Raw genomic sequence first — 15,386 nt, 5'->3', positions numbered from 1 at the left:
TTTCTTCTGCCTCCCACCCCCACTCCAGTTCAAGCTGTTGTTTCTCAGTCTAGTTGTGTAGGACACAGCTCCCTGGCTGTGGGGTCAGAGTCCCAGGAGAGCAGTTTCCAAGCTCTCTGCCTCACATGGAAAGGTGCTGGCTCGGGTAATAGTCGGCCATCAGCTGTAACCAGTTAGCCAATTAGCCACTGATATAACTGCCGTGGCTGCGTTGGTTGGTTGGTTGGTTGGTTGGTTGGCAGGCAGAGAAATGGACGGCGGGTTGCAGATCGTGTGGATCCTACTTGGTGTGTCTCGCCCGGCCGCCAGAGAGAGTATAGTGGTATGACTCCCCTATCTATGGCTCCGTGGGTGTTCCTTTTTGGCCTCACCATATCCTGCGTTCTTATATGGGGAGTGGGACCAGAGACCCCGCATGACACCCTGCATGACCCTGGCCCATGCTGGTATTATGAGCCTTGCGCTGCCCCCGCTGAGGCAGTTGGTTGCCAGTTGTAGGTCAGTCGCTCACAGTGGCTCTCACTGGCTGCCAGCCACTCACACTGGCCACTAGTCACTCATGGCAGCACACGGTAGCCCACGGCAGCACACAGCAGCTCACGGCAGCCCACGCCAACCTCCAGCTGCTCACGGCAGCCCAGCTCCAGGGAGAGCTGTTGTTCACAATCTTAGCTGTAGAGGACGCAGCTCACTGGCCCATGTGGGAATCAAACTGGCAACCTCGGCGTTAGGAGCATGGCGCTCCAACCACCTGAGCCACCGGGCAGGCCCTGCATGTTTGATTTTGTTTGTTGTTTTTTAACTTTTTTTATTGGGGAATACTGGAAAACAGTGTGTTTCTCCAGGGCCCATCATCTCTAAGTTGTGGTCCTTCAATCTAGGTGTGGAGGACGCAGCTCAGCTCCAAGTCCAGTTGCCATTTTCAATCTTTAGTTGCAGGGGGCACAGCCCACCATCCCATGCGCGAATTGAACCGGCAACCTTGTTGTTGAGAGCTTGCACTCCAACCAACTGAGCCATCCGGCTGCCCCTCCGGAAGCCCAGCGGCAGCTTGTTGTCTTCAGTCTAGTTGTGGAGGGCGCAGCTCATTGGCCCATGCGGGAATCGAACCGGCAGCCCTGCTGTTCAGAACTCTCACTCTAACCAACTGAGCCATCTGGCCGCCCCTGAATGCTTTTTTTATCCTCATTATCATCTCCTTTGTTTGCTGCAGCTCTCCAGCAAAGCCTTGTACTCCTCCATAGCTCTGCACGGTGGTGGACCTGGCAGAGGGAGGTGACATAAATGGCGCCCAGCAGGCCCCATGGTCCTTTCTCCACAGGCCCTGTGAGAGGGCCTTCTGGGATGAGGTCTGATCTGGAAATGGTGGGAGGGTACAGTGGGGACCTGTAGGTAGATGACTCAGTAGTCATGAATAGATACAATTCCTCTTGTCCCCAAATGTACTAGAGGAAGGTGACCCTTGAAGAGAGGAGACTGATGCTTGGCTTACACACACACATCCCCACACACATCCCCACACCACGCACACACACCATACTCCCCTACACTCCCCCCCCCAACACCACCAACCCTCACCCCCCACTCTTCACACGCACACACATTTCCTGCTTTTTTTCTCAAAAGGGATGCTATTACACATGTACTTCTACAACTTGCTTTTCTCATGTAACAGCTGATAGTGGGCATCTTTCCACACCTACATATGGGTTACCTTTTCTTTTTAAGTGGCTAGAGAGACATCTGCTATATGACTGTGCCATGATGGATTTAATAAACTTTTATTAATGGACATCTGGATTCTGCCCTTTTTTTTCCCCCTATAACAATCCATTCTTCTGTAATACAAGTTTGTGCATGGGCATGAGTATTCCTGTAGGAATACACGTGCCTAGAAGTATTTCATTTTAGTTACCGTAAAGTTATTCACCAAAGCTGTTTCGGTTTTCACCAATAGTCTGCCTCTTCACCTATGTCTCGAAAACTATACCTTCAAAAATGGATTTTTGGGCCGGCCTGGTGGCTCAGGTGGTTGGAGCTCCATGCTCCTGACTCCAAAGGCTGCCGGTTCGATTCCCACATGGGCCAGTGGGCTCTCAACCATAAGGTTGCCGGTTCAATTCCTCGTGTCCCGCAAGGGATGGTGGGCTGTGCCCCCTGCAACTAGAAAACGGGAACTGGACCTGGAGCTGAGCTGCGCCCTCCACAACTAAGATTGAAAGGACAACAACTTGACTTGGGAAAAACGCCTGGAAGTACATACTGTTCCCCAATAAAGTCCTGTTCCCCTTCCCTAATAAAATCTTTTAAAAAAATGGATTTTTGCCCATCGGATCAAAAATACCATCTCGTTTAGATTTGCATTTCTTTGATTCTTGGAAATACTGGGCATCTTTTTCTGTGATTATTGGCCACCTTTGTTTGCATTCGGGTAGGAAGCTTAAGAAGCTTTCAGACTCGAAGGGATGAGACTTTAAGGGGCAGAATGATGGGCCAGTGTGGAGGCATTTGGGAGCAAAGGATCCCATCTATAGATAACTCAGACTGTCTCTTGAGAACCATGGACAAGCATGTATACACATGAATGCCAAGTCATTCAGCACCTAAGTGTCACCTGAGGCAGGAGAATGGCTTCTGACATTTGAGGACAATCTTTGAAATAGAGAGTTGAGTGTCATTCCTTCCATATACACCTCTTATGAGCCAGACCCTTGCTGGCCAATGTGATGGGCACGGAGCTCACCTCATGTCTGCCCTTGACTAGCACAGGGGGCCCACACAGCAGAGCACCCATTGGGGCACAGAGCTGGGGAGCTTCAAATCCAGTCTTGGGGGTGATGGGGTGAGAGAGGGTCTGGGAGAAGCAGGGTTAAAAGAGGGGATGTTAACCCATGTTTGAAAAGATAGGTTGGGGATGTGGGGAGACAGAAAAGTGACCAGCATCTGTGGTTTTGGACACAGTGGGTAGGGAAATTGCAGGTGGGTCAGCCTGGCTGGTGTGGAGCAGGCTGGCAGGTGGCAGAGGAAGCCAGAGGCTGTGTGGGTCACTGAGGTCCAAAAAGCACTGCTTGGGTAGAATCTCAGAAAAATCTCTTTCCCAGAACAGCTTAACTACTGAGCAGCCAGCTACCTGAGGCATCCCTGGGTTGCATGACGTGAGAGTAGAGAGATGGGGGAAGCTGTGAAGTGAGGGCTCTAATCCCACTGACTAGTAGGAAGACCTTGGACAAGCCAGTTAATGTCTCTGAGGCTTAGGCCTCTCGTCCAAATGATGAATTGAGATGTGTGTACCTTTCAGAGGTGTGTGGGTTAAACTAAACTGGGCTTCAGAGCTTTTGTGAATCTGAGGCTTTCTAGCCACATGAGTTGATTTGTTCGGGTGACAGTTCTGCCTAGTAACTTAGGGGCTAAGCTAAGGGGGTGGGGAGGGCAGGTCATGTCTGTGCTCAGGCTCAGCCTCTGGACTGGATCTTCGTCCCGTGGGGTGAAGGGCTGCAAGGGAGAAGCTTAGAGCTTTTTCACTAATAACTGCTGGAGTAGGGTCCCAGGCAAGGCTTGGGGTACCTGGATGAAAAATGTCCCACAGAGAGGGAAAGAGGCTTTCTGCCTTATCCTCATTTGATGCCAGCCACTTCCCTCCCTGGGCCCTGGTTTTCTCATATGTACATCACATCGAGACAGTACAAGTTAATCTTCGAAACTTTTCTGCTGTTGACATCATTGAATGTATCCCTGGAGGAAGAGACAAACTCTGTTTGATCCACAGCTACAGCTAACAGTCGGCACCATATGCTGCAGGAGCTCAGAGGAGGAGCTAGAGTTCACAGTGGGCCCAAGAAACTGGAAAAGGAATTCCAATCCGTTAGTATTCAAAGGCTTTGTTAGAGGCAAAGAGTGGATGGGCGTGGGAGGAGCACTGTGGATCTGCCCAGAGGTTGCTCTGGGAGGTTACTTCAATTCAACAGGAAACCCAATAGGGTCTGCCAAACCAGATTTCGGGAAGGAAGGGGCGGGGGAAAGTGGCAAAAGCACTCTCTCCAGCAAGCCCCCTGTGCCTAGGACTGTCTCCTACATAGGTCCCTGGGTCAGAGCTCTGTTTACCTCAGCTACATTCATCCAACAAAATATACTCAGCCCCACCCTGTGTTATAGACGTTAAACACTGGGGGATGGCCCTTGGTTTCAAGTAGCTCACTCTTGTGGGGGAAACAGCAGACACGTGCAGACAAGGCTAAGGCAAGGCAGCTGATAAGGGCGGTTAATGAAGTTACAAAACCAGTGTCTCTATGCATGGGGGAGGGAGCAGCTGGACAACAAAGGGAGAGCTTTGTGGTCTGACAAGCTCCATTCAAATCCAGGCTCTGAACTTAACGGGCTGTGAGACTTCGGCCAAGTTACTTAGCCTCTCTGAGCCTTAGTCTTTTCATCTGTAAGAATAATGGAATCTAGAATTATGGTTGCTATAAAGATTAAATAAAGATAAAATATAGGTCCTACCAAGCAGATTACTAAGCACTGAATATAAACAATGCTTGCTTATTATTAAGGATTATATACAAGTTTTATATAGGTCTAATTTAAGACGTGATTTATATTTTTTATGTGTACTTTGTTACCCTTGTGTATGTGGTATAAAGTTTGTCTCCATTTTGTAGAATGCAGTATACATTTCCTCTGTAAAATTATTATGTGGTTATGAAGGTATCTGGCTGAGTTTCTGCTTTTGACACATTGAGAGTCATGGTTGCTGGTGACTTAGGGCCAGGGCCTAGTGAGGGCATACTCAGCTCCTCTCACAATGCTGTTCCTAAGAGAAAGAATGCTCCATGTAGGGAATCTGCTTGTTATACAGCTACAGCAAACAGACAGTACTTATTACCTAGATCTGGGGTATAGGAGCTCAGAGCAGGAGCTGGAGTTCACAGTGGTCCTAAGTAGCTGGGAGAAGATACAGATTCCAAGTACTTAGTGTTTACTTAAAAAACAACTCTGTTTGGAGTAGTGTCAGGAGGAAAAGGAAAGTACAAGATATGGTGTCAGCCCTCGGGAAGCATCCAATTTAGCTGAGCGACAACACAGCCCTTGGTGCTAGGATTTCCATCCAACCACTCTACAGATACAGTGCCTGAGCCCAGGTCACAACAACTCGCAAGACTTCTGCAGCGAAAAAAGAGAAGCAGTGAGGGTCTTGCCCAGAGCCAGGGAGCTCCTGGAACTCCCCCCACCCGAACCCCCATTTCTTACCAATTATTTTGTTTACTACTACTAGAAACTGAGTTTATTGTCATTCATCTAAACAAGAGGCAGAATCTCAAAGTCTACCTGAATGTCGATATCTTCTGACCACCCAACTGTTTCCCAACGTGAGGAACAAATCACTTCAAACCCAGGGAGGTGAGGGAGGCCATCTGAGGGGCCAGAAGGAAGCATGCTTGAGCATCTACCACTGAGAGTCCTGTGAGGTGGTTGCTAGAGGATTAAATAAAATGGTAAATGTGGAGCTGGACACATGGAAGGATATATGCTAAGTATTATTATTATTGTTGTTAATGAGTCTTCTTAAAAAAATAAGGAAATGAGGCACAGAGAAGTTAGGAAACTTGCCCAGGTTGCACAGCTAGGAAGGGAGAAGCTGGGATTCAAACTCAGGCTTGGAATCAGGCAATCTAAGCTCCCTGTTCCTCTCTTCTGCACCTCTGCCCCTGGCTGGAATCTGACAACCTGGACAGGACATGGTCTGTCCTTCTGCTCATCTATTCCAGGAAACTAATACAGCTCTCTGGCCCCACGTATCTAGAAATCACCCTTCTTTGGGCACAGATAACCTGCTAGGCCTCCCACTGGATGGTCAGCTCCTCCATGCAGGGGTAGGGTCTTTTGGTGAGAAACAGTGCCTGGCGCATAATAGGCATCCAAGACATATTTGTTGAATGAATGAATCACTGGAAGAACCTGAGGAGCCCAGAGCCTTCCTACCAGCAGCAGGTTGGGCAGTGAATCGCCCCTGAGCTGAGGTGAGTGGGCTCGCCCTTACTCTGGCTGGTGGTGAGCTGGATAGATGGGAAAGCATCCCTTTTGTCCTGGTTTGGAAGGGGGACCTGGTGGAGGATTTCTTTCCTGAATTTTGAGGCTTAGCATTCAGTTTAGTCCTTTTTGGAAACGAGTTATACAAGGCCTATTTTGAGGTGCTCAACGAGCAAAGAATGAATGTAATAGAAAGAGTGCACATTGGGGGACTGACTCCCAGCCCTCTGGCCACCCTGCACGAGGGCAAGGTATTTAAACTCTTTGGTCCTCACTTAAGGCTAAGAAAGTTAATGTTTATGGAGTTCTTAGTAGCCAAGACACACTTTTACATTCATTTAGTTCTCATGGTGAACCCAGTATGGTCTCCATTTTACAACAGGGCAACCGGTACACAGAGAGGTAAAGAAACAGGTCCAAGGTCACATATCTGGGAAGTGACAGAGTCAGGATTTGAACCTAGCCCTGTGGCCTCCTGAGCCTGGCTGCTTAACAAGCGAATCACACTGTCAATTTGTCTACAGCTACCAGGTATGTCGGGGAGGCCTCCTGGGGCTACTGTCCTTCCATCTCTAACATGGGTGTGTTGTTCCCTTCCAACTCCAGGGTGTAACGGCTCTCAAGTGTGTAGGAGGGCAGGGTGGAGGGTGGCTTCTGGCTGCTTCCAGCAAGGCTGACATCCTGCCCCATCCCACCTCCAGCTCCTCCGGGCGGGTCATCATCTCCGAGGAGGGGGGGTTGGATGAGGGCAGCCACTGGATAGAAGAACAAAAGAATAGAAGGCAAAGGAAAGGTGCTGTGTTCGGCCCAGCACGGAGAGGGGCCTGCCTCCCTCTCCCTTCTCCCTCTCTCTCCTGGGATCACTCTCTCCTCTCCTTGAGATGTCACAAACCTCTCTCTATGGCTGCTGGAGAAGGGCTGAGAGCAGGAGGAAACTCATAGCGCCCTTCCCTGCCGCCTGCCAGCCGCCCTCCCTAGCTGCCGCAGAAGCTATAAAAAGCACAGCCCTTCAACAATAGGTGACATCACCCAGTGGCAGAAAGAACCGGATTCTGCCAGATGCCAGGAGAGTTATGGCCCCCACCCCTTCCTCAGCACTGGAGCCCTTGGGAAAGGGCTTTGGGTGTGTTCTGTTGGATCCCTGGAGGGATGGGTTAGACTTCTAGGGACCTCCTCACACTCTGGGGGACACGGGGGATGGATATCACTGGAGACTTTTCAAGGGCTGAGGGATATGGGAAAGGACCTGGGAGTGGGGGTGGAGTCTCGCTAGATCTTTTCAGTGTTCTCTGAATGTTCTGAGACGAGAAGAGGGGTGGGAGTGGATGCGCAGGCACTTCCAGGAGACGGGCCAGACCCATTGCAAGCAGCTTCTCTGGGCTCCATCGGGTTGGTTCCCTCCCCAGGCCCGGTGGGTAGCACAGTGCCTGGCACACAGTAGGTTTGCTGACCCCCTAACCTTGGTTCTGGATGTTGTGTGTGATGCACAGTAAGTTGACCATTTGGGTCTGAGTGGATCGAGGAAGGGTGTCTCAGTGGCCGGCCCTCAAGGTGCTTTGCTGGAAGCAGGAAGGTGGGTCAGAACAGCCTGGCCGGCTGACAGGCCACCTCACCCACCTCGGGGGCTGCAGGCCCCACGGCCTGGACGTCCACCCTCCCAGGACCTGATTCAGGTGCCACCTGGGCTTTGCACAGAGAGGACACGGAGATGTAATGTTAAGTGTTTGATCTGAGCCATTCACGGCTCCGAGCTTCAGTTTCCTCACCTGTAAAGCTACAGCTGTTGGTACGTCGCTCAGAGCACCGGCTGGGAGTCAGGAGACCTGGGTTTCCACCCTGCCTGTGACTTGGACTCCCTGTGTGACCTGGGCAAGGTGCTGCCCCTCGGGCCTCAGTGTGCCTTTCTGCAGGAGGGACTAGGCCCCGGATCGGGGCTTGTTGGCTCCCTGCACAGATCCTTGGCCCTGAGGCTGGGGAGGAGCGGAGACCTGCGGGGCAAAGTAGGGCTCTGAGCTGTTCCTCCTGAGGCGGCTGGACTGGCAGCCAGAGCAGGAGCGTAGGTCCTCCCTGGTCTGGAGACTTAATCTCCTTCTCTCTGGATCAGCAGTCTGAGCTAGCCCCTCCTTCCCTGTGCCCCACGCCTAATGCCCTTTCTCTTCACACTCCTCCCTGGGTGCTCCCCTTCTCTCTGAGGAACCACATTCCAGCACTTCTCCAGCTGGCTTGGGCCCCACCTCCTCCACAAAGTTGGCTCTGACCCTTCGGCCTCACTGGTTCCCCTCCCTCGCTCCCCCGGGGCATGTGGCATCTCACACACTGTGTGCCTGGTGTCTCAGCTTATGTTCAGATGGCTTGAAAAGCACAGGCCTCAGTTCAAAGTGCAGCTGCTCACCCTGGCATCTCACGCTTTCTCTCTCTGCTCCCAACCTCCCTCCACAGGCCCTCGCCTGCCCCCTCCCCTCCCTGGCCTCCACCCCAGGCTCCAGCCACATCAGACACCTCCATTTTCCAAGCACAACATATGAACTGTGCTATGGCCTGAATGTTCATGGTGCCCAAAATTGCTATGTTGAAATCCTAACCCCCAAAGGTGATGGTATTAGGAGGTGGGCCTTTGGGAGGTGATTAGGTCATGAAGGTAGAATCCTTATGAATGGGATTGGTGCTTTATGCAAGGGACTCTAGAGAGACCCTAACCCCTTCCACTGTGTGAGGACACAGTGAGATACCCAGCCCTGCTGGTGCCCTGATCTGATTTTCCCTGATCTCAGCAATACGTTTCTGTTTTTCTAAGCCACCTGGTCTGCAGTATGTTGTTATAGTGGCCTGAGCTAAGACATATGCCTTCCAGACCTGTGCCTTTGCCCTCATACTGGACCCCTTCTCGTCTGTCAAAGTCCTGCTTCTCAGGGTCCAGCTCTCTCTAACCCCCTCTGCCCTGCGTGCACCTTGGTCAAAATTAATCCTGCTTTCTTCCCTGGGCACACAGCCCTGTTTGACCTTCTGTGGTTGCAGTGACTTCACTCTGCATTGCATTTTGGTGGGTGGGGTGTGACGCCGCCCCTGTACTGGTGGTGTTTCCAGGGATGGACTGAGAGTAGCAGGCATCGTGCTGGGCACAGACCTCCTTTCATCCTCATAGCAACTGCCAAAGAGATGGGTCATCATTATTATTGTTATAAAGCTGAGCAAAACTGAGGCTTTGAGAGGGTGAGTAACACATCCTTGGTCATCCAGTCGGTCAATGGTGAAGCTGAGATCAGCCCCATGTTAACTACATTCTGCCATGGAGCTCACTTAGAAGCGCAGCACCCAGGAGCACGGCGGGCACCTGTCGGCTGTTAGCCAGCGCGGGCAAAACTGAGAGGCGCACCTGCTCATGTGGCCAGGGCGGGGGCCTTGTGTTTTTCTTGCACACACAGCATGGATGTCTGGTTTATTAGCTGGGGTCCTGGAGCATGCGGCACCTGACTCCGAGGTGAAATAAGGTGCTGAGCTAGAACTGGGCAGGGCTATCAGGGCCAGTGACCCCGCCCACCCTCGTCCTGACTCAGGCAGAAGCGTCAGCCTGAGGTAGAGCAGGGACAGCCTGTGACCCCGAGAGCCCTGGCCTACCCTGTCCCTCTCTGCAGCAAGCTGGACACTGCTCTTCTCTTTCCCAGATGGCTCCCCTGGCACGAGGCACTGGGAGGGACCTGAGGCTGCCCACAGGACTGTGGATTTGTGTCATGATGAGACTTCATAAAGCAGGAAGAGTGTGGACTTGGGGCCATAGCCCTTCTCGACTTCCTAGTTGTGTGACCTGCCCCCAACCATCAGTTTGGGGGTGGCAGTGCCTGGCACACAGGGTAGCCGTGAGGGCTAACTGTGTAAAGTTCCAGCCCTGACTGGCTGGAAGAGTTCCGTAAAAGGCAGCCCCGAGTTTCAGGGGTGTTCGCTCCCTGATGGCTGGTGACAGTTACTCAACCCCTTACCAGGCAGTGGCGGAGCCAGAGGTGGTCTCTGGCACTCCTTCTTGGGCTCCCTGTACCCAGTAGAGAAGGACGGGCAGTGCCTTCACTTGTTCTCTCTCCCACTGAGCCCAGGAATTACCCACACTGAGGTCTCTAGCCCCCACAGGCTCCAGCTGCCTCCTTCCAAGCCTAGGAAGCAACCAGTGACCTTGTTCTTCCTGAGCTTCCACACCTGTCCTGGGGTCCAGCATCTTATGCCCATCCTCTGGTCCTGCCTGTGCTCTGACCGCTGGCCACTGTCCTCATTTTGCTAAAGAAATTAACCAAACGTAACCAAACTACCAATTCTTGATCTCTCTGCTCACATGGGCCCTGCCCTTGCTGCTGCTCTCAGCAATCCTCTTGGGTTGACCTAGGACTTTGACCTTCAGGAGCTGGTCAAGCCCATTCCACTCTTTTAGTCCCTTCCCCGCTACTCGCATTTACTAGGTACTGTGCCAGCTGACCTCCCCCAACCCCAACTTTATTGACCAGTGGAAACTATTTACTGTGACTCTCTCTTTCTTTGCATAATTGATTAGTTGGGCTATATTCATTCATTCACTCATGCATTTATCTTTCCATTTATCCACCTATCCGTTCACTTGTATCCAGTCATCCTTCCATCCTTCCATCCATCTATCTGTCCATTACCCATCCATTCAGTCATCTTTCTGTCCATCAAAGTAGCCATCCATCCAACAATCTCTTCATCTATCCACCTGTGTATCCATCTTCTATCCAACCCTCCATCTGTCATCCATCAGTCCATCCATCAAATCATCCATCCATGCAACCAGCCATCCTATCCAATCGGTACTAAGCATTTACTAGGTAGAAGGTTCTGTGCTGGATGCTTGGGATTAAGAAACAAATAGGCCAAGGCCTCCGCTCTCAGGAGTTCACAGTCCAGTCTGGAAAGACAGGAGACATGAGTTTTGAAGTTCCTTCTAGTTCCAATATTCTGGGAGCCTAAGGCCTGTACCAAGGCTATGCCAGTGAGTGCTAGGTCGATGCCTGTGGCCTGAACGAAAGGCTGATCTTCCTTCACCTGGGAACACCAGGGACTCAGGCAGCCTCTCCTCACAGCTCAGCTGAGGTTCTAAAACCGCCTCTCGCTTCCAAGCTGGTGCACTGATGATGTTCAAGGGCAGTGTGGGGAAAGACATGGGGTCCCTCTCTAGAGACACTGAGGCTACTGCTAACACCTGACCCTACCCGCACCTGTGGAAATCACCAGAGGCCAGGGAAAGGCTGGCCAGACAGCAACTTCAAATTTTACTCTCCCTAGATTCTTTATTTCTCCTCTCCAAATTCTCTCTATCCTTTTTCTTCCTTCCTTCTCCACCTCTCCTATCTGTTCTCTTTCTCTCCCGTCTATCTCCTCCCAGCTCCCTCTTCCTCATTTCTCTTATTTCTTCTCTCTTCCCATCAAGTTCTGGGCCACCACTGTAGGTCCTTGGACAAGGCACAACCTCAGCCCAGAGTCCTTCCCTAAAACCATGGCTCACGTGCAACAATAGATGGTACATTTGCCATGCCCAGTCTGCAGGAACAGGGGCTCTTTTCTTCATGGCTCATCCATTGCCTTCCTTTTTCCCTTTCTCCTTGTCCATATTTCCCCTCCTACCCTTCTTCTGAGACCACATTTGAGTTCTGACATACACTTAGTATTTTTGTTCTAATTCTCACCTATAAAATCAACACTTCCAAATGAAATCATGCTAAAGGCACAAGATCTGCTGAACACTCGGGGATTTGCTCACTCAGTCCTTTTCCTAACTCCCCATCCTGGGCAAAGAAGGGAGAAGGAGGGGAATTTAAGAAGGGAGGCCTCCAAGAGGAAGCAGGGAGGGGACACCCCTCTGGCTCACCGATGTGTCCTCCGAGCATGAGGCAATGATGTTGTCAATGAAGGGGTTCCACTTGATGTCCAGCACATTCCCCTGGTGACCACAGACCTTGGGGTAGTTAGGTTCAATCCTGCCCGTCTGCCGAGGGGAGAGAGAGAGAAGGGGATTAGTTTGATGGCCCTGGGGTGGCCCTGAAAGGAGAGCCTTTATTCTGGGCTTCTAAACTAGACTGGAAGGTCATTGAGGACAAACCAATGTCTTGTTTGTCTTTTGGTCCCTGCATCAGTGTTGGCTGAATTGCTCTTTGGCTGCATCCTTCCCAACACTGCATGGTGATGGGGGGGCAGGGTATGCACTCTTCCCAGTGCCCGTAATCCCCACTGCCCCCAGCAGAAGTGCCACAGCCAGCTGTGGATCAGGAGGAGACTCTTTTCTGATGCTCCAGGAGTCAGTAGAGAGGTCTGAGGCTGTGTCCACAAAACACTGCCATATAAATAAGTTATTCTGCCTATGATGTGAACAGTGTTGCCCCCAGAGGTGGCAGACTTGTTCAGTGTGCATCTTAAACACCTGTACACAGTGTCCTGTGGTTCAAAGCATAGTCTTTCAAGTTACAGAGGACTGTGTTTGAATCTACCACCTTTTAGCTATGTGGCCTTGGGAAAGTCAATGAATTTCTCTGAGCCTTGGTTTCCTCATTTCTGAAATGAGGATAGCAACACCTACCTCTTGGCATTGCTGTGAAATTAAATGAGCTAATGTATGTAGCGAAGTGTTTAGTGTGGAGATTATCATCATAAAGACTGTTCAGTATATGATAGTAGTTATTATTGTCATACAGGTTAGATGAAACCTCCTCCAGGAAGTCTTCCCTGATCTCTCAATGGGTTAAGAACTCTTCTTCTGTGCACTCACAGCATTCTGGGTTTCCTTCCAATATAGCATTGTCACGTGGAGTTGTAATCTGTTTTTATTTGTGAGCAACTGAGGACACAGTCTATGTCTTCCTTGTCTGAATCTGCAGTCCTAACAAGCCTGGCACATAGGAGACACTTAGTACATGACCTGAAAGACATCCTGCGAGGGGGATGGAGTCCACAAAAGATGGAACATGCATGTGGGCGTCCGGGGTAGGGAAGGGTAGGTCCATGCTTACTGGCTATGAAGGTGGCAGGAAAGGGAAGGAAAATTGTAGGCAGAAGCTGTGTCTCCATCTTTTTAATACTAGTTTTTTTGGGGTTTGGAGGAAATAGGGAGGGTGTTTTTTAATACTGACTTTTTGGGGGTTTGGAGGAAAGAGGGAAGTTTTTCTAGTCACTGCCCACCTACTAATAGTGCCCACCTACTAATAGGTGGTCAGAGGAACCTCAGGCAGGTCATAGTCCACCCTCCTTGAAGTTCCTTGACTGAAAGATGAGGAAGACAACCAATTTCTGCCAAGCCCCTGCTACACGTGCCTCGTACTTCACTAGTGTGATGAGACGAGAGTGATTTCAGGGTGTCGTCCTGCCATAACCTCTCTCCACCCACTTCCTGCCAGAATCTCTATCAGCTCATTTCCAGGTCCTTTGATTTTTTTCTTTTTTTGTGACACAGCAATGGCGGATGGTTGGAGGAAAAACAGACCTAAGAGAAAAATGGCAGTGGGATGGAGGGTGAGGAATGAGGCAGAGAAAGAGAGAGGAAAAAAGCCTCAGGGGTTGTACTCCAGAGAACTTCACCGAGACACTGCATATCATGGGAGAATTAGAGAATGGAGGAAAAGGATTTGGGGAGCAGTGCTATCAGTTAGAAATGGGATCCCCTTTGACATTCCACGAGGGATATATTTTGGATTGGAATATTTTTTTCAATTACTTTCAGGTGGTAGCACTATGTTTCTTTAAATGAGATTTTGAGCAGAGACTGAGCCACATATGGCTCTGGGATTTATTAGGGTTACACATCACCTTCTTTTTTAAAAAATGTATTGGGGTGACAATTGTTAGTGAAATTACATAGATTTCAGGTGTACAATTCTGCATTACATCATCTATAAATCCCATTGTGTGTTCACCACCCAGAGTCAGTTCTCCTTCCATCACCATATATTTGATCCCCCTTACCCTAATCTCCCTCCCCTCACCTTCTTTAACTCTCGCGACAACCCTGTGGATTCGGCATGAGGAAGTTAAGGCTCAGCAAGGTTTAGCAACAAGCCCAAGGTTACCCAGCTGAATGTGAAACGAGGATTCCCACACAGGGGTGATCCTTAAGGCTGTGCTTTTTGAATTCCAAGGCCTGTTGTTGGCCAGCTGCTTTCCTCCAGCTCTGACTTCCATGGGCAGACAGGCCCTGCACTGTCTGCTTCCACAGCTCACTTACTCTCCGACAGAGCCATTCCTTACATCGGATCTCAGAGGCTGCATTGGAATGATCCCTGAGCAAAGCCGTTTGCACCAAACTTTTGGCACCCAGCCCAGCCCAGGCAAATCTGAGGGGCGCTGAATCGGTCAATAGGTGGCCATCAGCTAACAGCAGCTCTGGCCAGCAGCTTGTGGGGATGCACTAGAGGGACCATGAAGCAACATCACTGGAACCTATTTAGAATGGGGAGTGGTCAGAGCCCTGCCTCGGGGAAGGACTACGTCTTTTTAAAGCAGAGAATGATCCTGAGGTAATGTATACATCAAAGTGGACCTCCCTTTACAGAATGGATGTGTCCCCGAGTGAACTAGGTAATTATAATTATCATGACTGGATCACATCGTTGTTTATTTGAATGGTGACCTAAGAGTTGTGCAGTACACAACCTGCTTGGCTATGTGTGGCAGCCCTAAAGGGAAGGCTTTCAACCTGGCAGCTCAGGATTTCCTGTATCCTATAGGAGGGTTCCACATAAATTTTTGTTTGAAAGACAAGTTCCATTGCTAAGAAAGAAAGTTTGAATACCACTGCTTTTTAGAGAAATCCAGCAAATTAAAACTACAATTATTAACTCCAGGAAAAAAATTGTATAAGAAAACTAATGCAATCATAATGCATAATGACTGATACATAATATTTACATAGTTGTAATAATGTGAATCCAAAATATTTATTTAAATAAGAGTTTTGCTATACTATGCTGGGAAGACAGAGGTATGGAAACTGTGTGTGTGTGCGCGTGTGCGCGCGCGCACGCAGTAAGAGGGGAGATAGAGATGGAAGAAAGCCAGATCCCCAGCTTCCATAATAGGAAGTCAACAGGCAATGTTTAGGATTTAAAAAATCACGATGGGGCAGTAAAAACATGTAATTAAGAAATATGGGGACAAGTGCAAAAAGCAGTGAAAATAGACACCTTTAGGGGGTGGGAAATGAGGGGTGCAGTAAAGTGGGACAGGGATGGAGGGTAAAGGCCATGTTGTGCTGGTAAGTGTTTAACAACTGGTTCTCCAGGGGCAAAAGGCCCTGGTTTGTAGCATTTGCCATTTGAGTGGTGTAAATATTCCCACCACGTCTAATTTCAAGTTGTGGGATGGTATCACCCAAAGGC

The 15,386-nt window shown here is 50.0% G+C and overlaps 1 protein-coding gene across 1 annotated transcript in view; it reads right to left on the bottom strand.

Moving 5' to 3' along the window:
• CORO2B (coronin 2B) overlaps positions 1-15,386 on the bottom strand; it is a 132,974-nt gene that overhangs the window by 15,547 nt on the left and 102,041 nt on the right. Inside the window, exon 3 of the mRNA XM_081048321.1 lies at positions 11,891-12,007. Coding sequence (XP_080904447.1) covers positions 11,891-12,007 — 117 coding nt within the window. The remainder of the gene's footprint in view (positions 1-11,890; positions 12,008-15,386) is intronic.

The sequence above is a fragment of the Rhinolophus hipposideros genome (genome assembly GCF_964194185.1).
Source record: "Rhinolophus hipposideros genome assembly, chromosome: 5".
NCBI classification, from domain to species: domain Eukaryota; kingdom Metazoa; phylum Chordata; class Mammalia; order Chiroptera; family Rhinolophidae; genus Rhinolophus; species Rhinolophus hipposideros.
This window is presented reverse-complemented; position numbering and strand designations above follow the sequence as displayed.